This window comes from Bombus terrestris, chromosome 10, assembly GCF_910591885.1.
Source record: "Bombus terrestris chromosome 10, iyBomTerr1.2, whole genome shotgun sequence".
In the NCBI taxonomy this organism is placed as follows: domain Eukaryota; kingdom Metazoa; phylum Arthropoda; class Insecta; order Hymenoptera; family Apidae; genus Bombus; species Bombus terrestris.
Window position 1 is genome coordinate 14018553 of NC_063278.1, and position 13414 is coordinate 14031966.

The 13414-nt window shown below is 39.5% G+C and overlaps 1 protein-coding gene across 5 annotated transcripts in view; it reads right to left on the minus strand.

The window, feature by feature from the left end:
* Positions 1-604: 604 nt before the first annotated feature.
* LOC100647047 overlaps positions 605-13414 on the minus strand; it is a 201296-nt gene continuing 188486 nt past the window's right edge. For all 5 annotated transcript variants that reach the window (XM_048409145.1, XM_048409143.1, XM_048409142.1 and 2 more), the window contains one exon: positions 605-11891. In XM_048409145.1, coding sequence (XP_048265102.1) covers positions 11684-11891 — 208 coding nt within the window. In that variant the 3' untranslated portion in view covers positions 605-11683. The remainder of the gene's footprint in view (positions 11892-13414) is intronic.

Genomic DNA, 13414 nt, shown 5'->3' on the forward strand with positions numbered 1-13414 from the left:
CGGCGCGCGTCTAGCGCTGACGATCGCTGTGGACGGAATACTTTTTCGTTAGACTGAACTCTGTTGATTGACTATTCAAAGCGCAAATCGTAATAAGTTATAGTAATTCTTTTGCACGAGATTAAACGATTCAAGAGCGTTATTTTTTAGTTATTTTTAATTATTTATTATAAACATTGAAATTTACAGTTAACTAGAATTTGGGTAATAAATTAGAAAACAATAAACTAGAAAACTAAATTCAGTAAATATAACACAAGTTAATAATTTAGTTGTGTGTGAAAAATTCAATGCTTGAGAAAACTAAAAAACCAGATGTAGAGTTTTCTTACAAGTGGTGACCACTTCAACAATAACGAGGCACTATTGGCATTTGTTTACTGCCGTAAGGAATGCATTTATATTTATTTCACACAAACGTAATAGTATTACTTCTGCGTAGATGTTCGGAAAAATTGAAAAACCCATATATGCGTCGTTAGTCCATGCCGGGCACTTACAGAAAACGCATATATATGTCCTTAGTCCACACCGATAGCTTTCGCCAGACACCTATATGCGCCCACAGCACTCAAAGGGTTATCAAGGACAAATGACACAACTGTTAATTTAAGGATGCAAAAGATGCACGTTTATTCGGTAAAATAATGTACAAATAAATAGTTGTGTGTCGGGGATGAATACAATGCTTCTCATCGATCTTCCTCACCATCGCACATCCGAACGTGCAGTATACACGTTCTCTATGCTTTAATGAGTCTCGCAAGAATCGATTATCGTGTCTGTTCTCTTCGCTCGTTCGCTTTCTCACACTCTCGCTCTCTCGCTCTGTTTCTCTGTCTCTCAAGTTTTCTCAAGTACATACTCGCATCGGTGTTTCGTTTTATTCATTTATTTCTTCTTTATTTCTCATTGAAAACGAAAGTGGAGGCTATAATATACGTACAAAATTTCTGTGAGAACGACGTCGTCCATAGTATTACGCGAGAGACTCGATAAACGACGATTCGTCGTCGAGCCAAGGTGTAAAGAATTCGTCGGATGTTCTCTTCTTTCTGTTTTCCCTTTTCTCTTCTTTTTTCCTTTTTTTTTTTTTTTTGTTCAAATGTTTTTCACGATATTCGAACGATCAAATTGCCGTGGACGCCTATTTTACTCGTTTTACTATGGATTCATCGAACGACGTCAATTTTCTTTATTATCAATGTGGGGGAGGGGCGAGGGAGGAGTGTACTGTTTATGTTCCTTACTGTACTGGAGCTTTTAGTCATATATAGCGATAACCATTAATATATGCATAGGTCTTTTCGACACAGATACCGAGTATAGGGCATACTATTTTTTACTTTTATTTATTTATTTATTTATTTATTTTTTCCTTTTAATTCGATCGTGGCGATGACAGTGGTAATAACGACGAGTAACAATAATCGTAGCAATAGAAGTAATTAAACGTAATGATAAGAATAATAGCAGTAGAACGACACTGATTATTAACGTTAACGATAATCATATAATAATAATAAGTATAAGAATAATAATAATAATTGCAACAGGCGTACAAACTAGGCTAGGTGGACTTTCATAACTGATCCATACATTTAGGGAGAATTATAACGTAAGATCATGCGTCTTGGATTTACAAAACGTTCGCTGGATCGATCAATCATCGATCATCGACTACAAACCTCGTCCGCGCTTTTCGCAAACAAACCTCAAGCACAAAATGTAGATTATTCGGCAATGTTACTTATTTAATTATCAAATTTAAATATAAAAACGAACCTAGTACATGTGTAATTGCTTTATATGTAAATTTGTCAATATTTCTACGATCGAACGTAGCTCAAATTATAGATCACATTATCAAACGAGATTCTAAAAGTCTGCGCTGCGGATCGCGATAACGAAAGAGAAAATTCAGATTCGGATGGCAGGTGGATGGTCCGTAGTCGAGGATTGACGATTGATAAAAGGAAGAGGAAATAGAGGTGCCCCGGTTGGAGATGCCTCCGTTTACGACCGAATTCACAATCAGAAAGGTATCCCTTTTTCGCGATGCTCAGTTCACCTTAGCAACTGTACGCTCGTGGAAAAGTAGGCCGTATCGTATTACACCGCTACTTCCATCTACTTGGTATAAAAAAGAACCGTGGAAAACAGTAGTAACCGCTGTCGATATAAAAAATCGTTATAGCGCTCTCTATATCGGTTATTGATTACGCGATCGTCGAGAGAGAGTCTACGTACGGCCGTTGTAACATTATTTACGTACACTAGAAACGGGGGTGGATTTGTGGAGAACGTTATGGGGGATCGTTTCGTCGTACCTTCGATCCAAACGGAAGTCCTCGGTTCCTCGACAACGATCGATCGACTCTGGCCACGAAAATCGCCACTACTGATTTCCATACAAATAGATTTCAAAAGATCGATTCGCAAACTATACATGTATACTCGATACGCAAGCATTTTTCGGCAGCACCTTCTTTACGAATAATTTAGCGTTGGTTATTTTCATTGTGTTTTGTTACCCGTTTAATATTTATCTTGGACTATTTCTTTTTTTTTTTTTTTTTGGAACGATGACAACGCGTCGTTCGCCATTTCGAAATTTCTGCTTAGTATCGTGTGCCACGAATGGGCAGACTGATACAACGATAGGTCCTCGGATACGATCACTTTGACTGTGTTTGCTTTGTGTTGTTTCCTTTTTTTCTTTTTTTTTTTTTTGGTACTTTGATGTTCTTAGTCTAGGTCTTCTAAAATATTCGATGATCTTTTTTATTTTTATCCGCTTATTGGAATAGAATGTGTAAAAAATTGTATGATATCTGTATACTTCTTAGGGAACTATCAAGATAAATTGCCTTTGCAATCATTTGAGACAGTCGCTTGTTTTCGTAGTGTAACCGGTAGTTAGTTTAAACGAAATATTATTTCAGCCAATTATCTATCGACACCGATCCACGTGTAAAATTTTCATAGTGTTGTTAACGATTCAGAAAACGACGTTTGCCCGTTAACATCGCGGAAGAACGAAGATTCTAATTGGAAATGACCGCTAGCGAATTCGAAATCAAATAAATTTCCCGACATTCTCAAGTCAAACGTTCCTTTGATATTCTTGTTTAAGTGGCGAACGCGAAAGATTGCATATGTCTGATAAATGGCCATAATTGAAGTCATTAGAGACGTAATTTCTCCGAACTGATTATTGGTCAATGCTCCCGCGATAAATTACGAGGAAAGGCTATTAAGAAATTACTTTTACGAATACCACGATCTCTTTGCTCGAACTCGTTCACCTCGAATATCTTGAAATTACAACGACGATCGAGATTCCTAGAACTTCACGATATTTTCTAACAAGTACGGAATAGAATATCGTCGATAAATGTACAATGGGACACTTTGAACGTACGATACAACATTTTTTAACCATCTGTAGCCCCCAATTAATAAGTTGAAGTTTCATTTTGTCACGCTATTAACGAACAGTTTATTCATCTGTCCATATAAATATATTTTGCAATTATAATTCTCGTGAAATCTTACTCGTCTCATTAGGCTACCGCTCGTATCTCGAGTTACTTTTTATCCTAATTAAAATTCATCGAAGACCTCGGTTTCGAAGCTTGAACACTTCGAACGGATCCACGTTGACGAATAAAAAAGTGAAAAGTTTCTGAACGAACTCTCGCGTAGCAAGTTCGCTTCGAACGTTTTAAGAAAACCTTTCACGTAGCACTAAAACGGGAAATTACACACGTTAACGATAATTTTCTAATATCTTCCTTAAAGCTAGGAAATACGTTAACTATAGGATGATCGAGTGGAGTGGAAAAGCCACTCTGAAAAGGCGTAACAGCGTTGAAATTGTAAAACGTTCTTCAAAATGTTTGACAACCTCCCACCGTAACAAACGTCACGCGATTTCACTTCCAATTGATCGAAGAGTGTCCGTAAAAAATACCATGAGCGAAGCTGAGACGAGTATTTTGGAAAACGAACAGAAGCTATGCATCGGTGTAATTTATCAAAAATGCAATTTTAATTTATGCAAATTTATGAAAAAGGAAAACGTATTTGCAAAAAAAAGCCTCTTCGGTGCGAAGAAAGCTGAATGCCACAGGCAGAAGCTGAAAAACAATTAACTGACGTCCATCGGCATTGACATTTCCCTCTGTAGCGTTCCAGCACCGCCGATGACCATTTAGAGCGCGAAATTGCATTCAAATGTCATACCGCAGTGTCTTCATCGGAATGTAGAACACGTTCGAATAAGAAATTAAAATTCTTGCACTGTTCTGCTACCTACGGTGTTTTCTACGAGCGCTCCTCGATCTTGAAGTTAGGAGATTTCACCTTGCTGTTTCACGGAGCTTGGGAAGCTGACGCCGAACGACGGACAGATCTTTTGAAATCGCTTTGTCCACCAGTCGCTTGAAACATTGGACGATCGGGATTGAAGTAACATCGCGGTCGCGCTGAATTTCGAAAGAAAAAGAATAGAAGAAACGGCTTGCACGAAGAACAATCGGAATGACGCATGCGGAAAACTGGGTTTGGGGTCGGGTTAAAAGGGACAGTTTCCACCGGCGTTACATGTAAAGTATAATCGTACATCTACCGTATATATGAATACGTACATTGTATATGTAATTCCATCGTATCGTTTAATCAGCCTCTTTCATCGACAGCTATAAAACCGATATTTGAACAGAGATCGCAGTTAATAATTAGCGTTGCGCGAATATCGCCTGCATGCGACTAATATAGGATCGTTAACAAGTTCAGATTGGGTGATCGCTGCCACGGACATCTGGAGGCGCGATAAGAGCGTCCAGCTTATCGATCGCGATCCTCACGCGGATCGCCGATGTTTTTGGCCGATGTTTCCTGCGTTGTTTCGCTCTCTTCGCGTCCTTAAATGGTAATTTAATTAATCGCTTAAAATCATAACTAATAACGCCTTAAGTTGCTACGCTTTTTTTTCTATCACAATATTTCTTTTTCTTTCTTTTTTTATTTTTCTTTTCTCTCTCTCTCTCTCTCACACACACTCTCTTTCGCTTTCTCTCTCTCTCTCTCTCTCTCTCTAGAAACAAAAACAAAAAAAAAGGGGGCGGGGGCAATGAGAACGTCTCGTCTCGTCGTTTAGTTCTTTTAAATCCGCAAAGAACGAAATCCATTCGCCTAAGTTACGTTAGGTAGACGCGTGAAGGCGCGTCGTGATCTTCCGTTTCACGAGCGCGCGCCGTATGCTTCGTCTCGGCCCCGGAAGAAAGGAATGCATCGATTCGATTCGCGTATTGAGCATACGTTTCATCAGCGAAGCTTCTTCGATTCGATGATAACGAGGATGGCCGTGTCGCGCGTTTCCAAATACGCCACGCGTCTATACATGTGTGTGTATGTGTGTGTGTGTGTGTGTAACATATCTTCGACGAGGAATAATTCTTAAATAATTAGCAACAAGGTGTTCTCTTCCGTTCTTTCGAATCACATTGTTCATCATCATTTCCGTCGCAATTCGTGTCGTTGGATGATCGAAAGCGCACCGGAGACCGAGAACGTCTCGCGAGCTTCGCGTATCGCTAAACAAGAATTCGACGCATCTTTTGGCACACGCTATTTCGCACGAGCAAGCGCGCTTGCCTCGCTGAATGTAACACGATGAACCTCGACCTCTTTCCTTTCTCTCTTCCATTCCTTCTTTCTCTCGTTCGTCTCTTCCTATCCGCTCGCAGATCAATTTTAGGTCGATCACCGATATCATCCGTTTGGTACGCGGCTCCTTCGCGCCAAATCGTCTCCGCTTTGCGCCACTTTGCGCACGATCGTCTCTTCCTCTCGCCAATCTTCCCTAAGGGTGCATGAACAATCGCCATACAGCGAGCTACATACGAGAACGTGTACTAGACCGTTACGATTAATGTAAATATATTGTCGGATATATCAGAAACCAGTATTCTTCCTCTTCCGTAACATGTTTGCGGCTAGCGGCCGGATTCTGCACGATCGCGCGGGATTAAATGCAGTTGGTAAAACAGCTCTGATCTTCTCGGCCCATTCGAATGTTTCAGCTTGTTTTTTCTTTCTTTCTTTTTTTTTCTTTTGTTCTTGAGCAACGATATATGTACGACAGCATGGAGATATATTTTTGGTGGAAAATGTATCTGTTTACGAGTGTGTTCGACCGTCCAACCGCGGGCCACGTGGAAATCGCGCTCCACGTGTTTCGCTCATTTGCGCGATCATCGTTTTGCTTCGAGTTTGTGCAACATCCGAGCAATGCTAAACGATACTTCTCCTGGGTTCAATCGTGTTTCGTATTTGAACGTACGGGTCGTTACATCTCATCGACTGTGTCTTTAAGAATTAGATTATTATGTCGTATTTTATGGAATAACGCTTCTGGTGCAGGAGATAAACTCTCGTTCGGGGCATTTAGATCTCGTGGCGGGATCTTTGATACGCAGAATGGAAGAAAAAGCAAAAGACATTATTTTTGTATGCTACTGAAAATTTTCATACGATAAACTAGAGAAGATATGGACTAAAATACAGCATAGACGGAAAATTCGTTCGCGGTTCTGTAAGGGAAATTCGGAAAATCGCCCGCGGTTGCAGAGTCGATAAACTTAATTCACTTGCACGTAGTAACTAACGTAGTTGAATTAGAAGAATCAGTAGATGACGTACATGCTCGCACAAAGTGGGACCCGACAAAAATAATGAAATTATATTAGAAAATACGAAATTACAGATTTTACTGCAGGAAGTCGATTTTAGATTTTAAATATTACGCGCTCCTCTGCAGTTGCAAGCATTTTCAAATTATGATTTTTCCAGTTTATATTTATATTTCGTTTGGTTGATCGAGCGAAATTTCGGTCTTCGAAATTGCCTTCCTCGCTTACGAACCTCGTCATTCGACGAAACGGTTGCGATCAATCGTCGGAATGGAATAGCTTGTTTTGCAAAATTCAAGATACAAAGTGACGGCTTAATCTCCATGCGAACCACAAACATTTTACACTTCGTGTCTCAAGATTATGTTCTCAGGCCAACAGTTCCGCCGATCGTTTTCTCGTTTCACGTTTCGTCTAGCTACGTATTTACAGGACTAGAGTCTTATTTAAAATCTGCTGGTGTCTGCTCGGTCGCGGTTCCAATTGTCCTTTGGCGATCAAAAGCCGAATATCGAGTCGAACGATGGTTCCGATCGTAAGTTTCGGCGAATCGAGAGAACGTGCTGCTGGTCTGGCGATGCGAACGAAGCTAAAACTTAGGCGATCGGTCGAGCTAATTTCTTAGCAGCTCGCGGCTGATCGCGGCCACCAAGCAGACAGGCGAATCGTGAGTGACTCGTATGCGTTATCTTAAGTCTAGAATCTTAAAGACTATACGTGTAATTAGGGCCCACGATAATTTCCTACTCGAAGTAGTCATCCAACCAAGTGTCCTCGATTTAATCTTTCATCAAAGCACTAATCCACGAAGCACCATCGAAAGGATTTTTCAACGAATCCTAGGAGTCTCTTTTTCTCGATTAATTTCACCTAAGCGTTATTTGTATGTGTGTGTGTATGTGTGGTGTATTATCGTGGGCAAAGATAGCGCTAGATCTTATCAAGATGGTGAAATTCGTTAATTTATCTAAAATGTGACAAACAAAAGAGTTTGAAACGTTCTTTCTCCATTGTTCGACTATCTTTATAGACCTTTGCTGATGTTCATTCTTCTTTTCCCCTCCTTTGCTTTTTTTTCATCGGAGAAAACTGCCTTTTAATCTAATTTCTGAGCACGTTTCGTTCGCGTCATGCTTTTTCGTAGACGCATGTTCGACGATGACGCGCGAGTCATATCGGCGCAACGACTCGATTATTATTCTTACACGCGTAAGAAGGTTTATTGTACCGATGCTGAAACAAACGGGGAACAATGTTCTTCTATCGTCGTGAAACATTCAACTATTCTAAGTAAATCACGAATGCACCGTGTAAAATCGATTTCTCATCTTCGACACAACTTGCTGCAGCAACAGTGGAATGACATTTATAAGTTTACATACAGTCGAATAGCAGTCGATGTTTCTTTGCGAATGTATAAGCATGGATTTCCTTCGATTTCTCGAAATCTCTTTCTTTCCCTAATCTCGCGCAACTTTCCCGCCGCTCTTTTTCGAAAGCACATGGCCAGTCTAGTGGCCGCAACGAAGAACGGATCAATTCGTTGCGAATAATTCCTCGGGGTCCATTGATTGTCGTATCTAAAGTTCTGATGGGGAAACGTCGAGTACATTCGACAGTATCACGTCCATCGTACTTCGAATTCTTTAACACTAGAACAACCCACGATCAAATATGAAACCTGTACCAAAGGAGCGAAAGTAACAGATATAGAAAATTCTATATAATTGGAGGCAAAAGGCCACTTTGTCCATATATTTTACAAAGAATCACTGGAAATTCTAAAACTGCTTCGCCAATCTACAGAATTATTTCTAAAGGATCGTAAATTGGTCATTTTCGCCACTCTGGGAATTCTAGTGTTAAAATCGTTCGACTCGAACAGAAGAGTAATTCGTTTCGACATTGTGTCTGGCTTCTCGACAATTTTGCGATCTTTCTGCAAACATATCCCAGTTTCCCGTATTCTTATCTCGGCGTGCAATCGAACACGAAAACAAACTGATTCAGATACTCGTCCGGTAGATTGTCAGTGAGCTTGAACAATTAAACTGCTCGATTCTTCGTCTTCGTAGCGACGTGGAAATTTACCAACGATCCATTAATACTGGCTTTAGAAACTTAAACTACACGGTTGAATTCTTATTCGCCGTCGTCTTCGAGAAGCGTTACAAGCGATTACAAATCAAAGGTTTCGCACTGATCGGATCAGCCGATTATCCGAATCATCGCCGTGAAATTCAACGAGGAAAGCGAGGGATATCCGAAGCGATTCTACGTACAGCGTTGCGCAACATCGTGCAATTGTTCGTTAAAAATTACAAATAGAACGAAAGCAAGGTTTATGCCTTGTACGCTGAAGTCCAAAGCCAAAAGCCGCGTCTTCGCCTAAGCGACACAACGAGGAACCTCCCGTTGCCTGTTGTTGCTGCGTGTTCCAAGTAATCGCCAATGAACGTCAACTGGTAGAATCACGTTGTCCATACCAAAGAAATGTTCGCTTTCGTCGCTACGCGTTTCTTATTTTTCATTTGATCTTTACCGCCGCGATTGGAAATGGGCAACAAGCAGCAACTTTCGTTACTGTCAGAGACATTGGACAACGAGCGCCACATCTTCCACAAACATAGATCGACAGGTCCTCGTCGTTGCTTCAGCGAACACGCAGCCGAAGGATCAACGCGTCGATCTTTTGCATTTCGTCTCGGCTAACGACAGGCGATCGATCTCGACGAAATCCTATCCATTCGGCCGCGATCTCAATTCCTGTTCTTGAAGACCGCCGTTTCGAAGCTTCCGCAGACTTTCGCGCAGAGAATGGCCGACTCGGTTTCTCGCTTGGCTTGAAACGAGAGTCTTCCGAGAGAGGAATCTTTCGAAATATCGCGCGAGTTTCTTTCGATCGATAGGGCCAGCTTAACCCTTTCACAATGTAAACGTGCTGGCAGATACAGTTTTCGAGATACATACGAGATACAGTTTCGTATCTTAACTCTGTGTACTTCGACGATATCGAAGACAGAAATGTGAAAATTGCTTGTCGTATCGTTTGCATTGATAAAGTACGCTACGTAAATAAATTTACAAATCTTTAAGTGCGATCGTTTTTTTTTTTTTGGTAAAATCTTTAGTTCAAAAAGCTTCGCTGTAAAAGCGTAAAAATGAAAAATCCTCGGAACGCGTTATTAACATCGGCCAGAAGCCGAACACGCGCTTTGCTTATCGTTAATTATCTAATGAAAAAGCTGTCTAGGTTTGAAATTTGGGATTCCTTGTCGTGTTCTTACACTGTGAAAGATTTAAACTTGGACGATCGATGAACGCAGATTACTCTAAATACAGGGAATCTGACTTTTGCGTGTCGCGCTGTCGAGTAGTCGGAAATTCTTGTTTGTCCCATCTATTCGTCTACCTTCCACATTCGAAGAGCCAGCGAGGTAACTCGAAGAAAAAATTACTTTTCCAAGGGAACAAGAGGCAAAGAGGTCCGCGTTAGTATCTTGTATGACATGATCGTGTTTCTTAAATTTATACGGTGTCCAATCACGCGATGTTAACAAATTACGTCTCGCCAAGAGACACGACGCTACAAAGCGTTCTAGCTACAGAGATGTTGGCAACGACGTAGCATTTAACGCGTTACGCCTCCGCAAATTGTTAATCGTCTCGCTTTTTCAAAGAAGGTAGACGCGTCTTGTGGGTCTGATTTTGATAAGAATCCTCGCAATTCGATACGCTTCTCCTTCGTAGCACGTATACGCGTAAGGCCACAGGTGAGAAACATGATAAGTCTGTTATAGAAGAGAAATTTTTAATTCAATAGGTTGTCCATCAGTTTCATATTTGATTTTAGAATTAAATACGACTTTTTCTTATCTTCCTGAGCATTTAAAAAATAACCTCGGTTACGCAGACTGCTATCAAACAAGTCAAACTAAGATTTGTTTCCTATCTTCGGAAGACTTGCATCTTCGAATCTCACAGGCTACCTGTTTTTCAACTGTTTCGTATGGTCAAGCAACGTAACAGGAAAGTAAGAAAAATCGAAGAGCGCTTGTAGAAGACATTGCGAGTGGCAAGACACAAGTTTTTCAAAGAGGAAAAGAAACTTTATGCACCAATTTAATCGAAATTTTACGTGTTTCTCCTCTCAGTTATAAAGCAAACTCAATCTCATCGATTGAATAACTGGCATACACCAAGAAACAATGAATCAATTTGCGCTTAAACTGCACACTGCAGTGTTTTCATTAGTCCGCGCAACGTATTCCTCTAGAAAGTCAAGATTCTCGAATCTTTGCCACTTACAAGCGCTGTTCGAATCGACTCATCATGTTTCCTCGCGTGGTCTTCACGATGAGACAGAAATAGCAGCGCTGTGCTGGCTCGAACCGAAAGAAACGAAAGGGAGAAGAAAGAAAAAGAAGGAAGACGGGCCGATTTACAAGACATAAAACGAACGAACTAGTAGCAGTTTGAAAGCGACTACGGTTGGACAAATTGTCGTTGTCTCGGCTATCACGCCGGCAGCGTGAATTATCCAGCAATTTGGGCTGGCGGGGCGATGCCGATGATCGAACGTTTGTCAATAACGCGAATTAACTTAGTTCGTCCGGCCGTCTACTCCGTTTTAATTCACACAGCCGCGGAGTCTGATATCGCCGAACCCCTTGCTCGCGACAGAGATCTGACTGCCAAGAACGAATGGCCGTGGTAATTGCGCGCGATCATCGTCACGGCGTGGCAGCCAGATCTGGCTGGAAGCGGGAACCACGCCGTGACCGATGCTTGCCGCTTTCGAAACTCGAGCACCACGATCGTCCGACAAATCTCGGATGTCGGGTGTTCGTCGCGCAATCGAGCCTCGTCATCGTTGCTTCCGCCTTTCTCTTCGTTGCCGTAGCGGCCGCTTTTCTTTTGCTGGATTCCTAAATCGATGGCGGCTCCTTGTCGCAACGATGCACAAAGCCGTGCTGCTGCTCGGGTCATCCACTCGACTGCTCGGGCAGCAGTATGCTGACCGATTTGCGATTCGCAGATCCGTTACTGGCGTTGTTCGTGTTGTTGACCGTGGCGAGGGCAGGCGGCGGTCGATGCGATGGAGCGACCACTCGCACTTCCGGCCGCGGCGAAGCTTCTCTCAGTGGGCTTCCTACACTCGCTAGATCCTCTGCGCTCGTCAGCGTGGCCGTTCTGCGATAAACAATAATCTTGATTAATGAAGTGATGAGAAGTCGAAGAAGAAAGTGTAGAAATCAATGTATATGTCGTTTATAGTATATATAGTTAAGGAAATTATGAAGAGTCAAGAAAGAATTCTCTAGGTTAATGTATGTCTTATTTGTAGTATATATAGTAAATAGTATTTATAATATTTATACTATATGTAATTAACGAAGATAGGGAAAAGTCTACAACTGAATATATATCTCACTTGTAGTATATATAACATGCATAATATTTATATAGATAATGAAATTACGAAGAAACAAAAATCGAAGTCTACAAGTCGATCGGTTTATGCAGTTTTATTATTATGCAGATAATAGTTAATATAATGTATTTTTAGTATTATACAGTTAATAGTTAATAGAAAAGTCTTCAAGTGAATGGATATCTCATTTATAGTATAAATAACATGTATAATATTTATATAGATAATGAAATTACGAAGAAACAAAAATCGAAGTGTACAAGTCGATCGGTTTATGCAGTTTTAGTATTATACAGTTAATAGTTAATAGAAAAGTCTTCAAGTGAATGGATATCTCATTTATAGTATAAATAACATGTATAATATTTATATAGATAATGAAATTACGAAGAAACAAAAATCGAAGTGTACAAGTCGATCGGTTTATGCAGTTTTAGTATTATACAGTTAATAGTTAATAGAAAAGTCTTCAAGTGAATGGATATCTCATTTATAGTATAAATAACATGTATAATATTTATATAGATAATGAAATTACGAAGAAACAAAAATCGAAGTGTACAAGTCGATCGGTTTATGCAGTTTTATTATTATACAGTTAATAGTTAATATATTTGTATAATAGTTAATATAATGTATTTTTAGTATTATACAGTTAATAGTTAATAGAAAAGACTACAAGTGAATGTATATCTCATTTATATTATACATGACATGTATACATACATTTACATACAGCTAGAAGTTATCTTTCATCAACTATTAATAATATAATATATAATATAATATATATTAACTATCAACTATATAATAATAAAAGTGCATAAACTGATCGACTTGCACACTTACATTTTTGATTCTTCAAACTTCATTATCTACATACATATTATACATGACATGTATAATATAAACGAGATATACATTCACTTATAGACTTTTCTATTAACTATTAACTGTATAATATTAAAAACACATTATATTAACTGTTATACAAATATATTAACTATTATCTGTATAATAATAAAACTGAATAAACCGATCGACTTGTAGACTTCGATTTTTTTATATGACATGTATAATATATATATAGATAATGAAGTTTGAAGAATCAAAAATGGAAGTGTACAAGTCGATCAGTTTATGTAGTTTTATTATTACACAGTTAATAGTTAATATATATTATATTATATAGTATATTGTTAATAATTGATGAAAGGTAATTTTTAGCTGTATGTAAATATATTGTGTATCTCGAACATTAACCCATTTTCTCGCTTTTCGA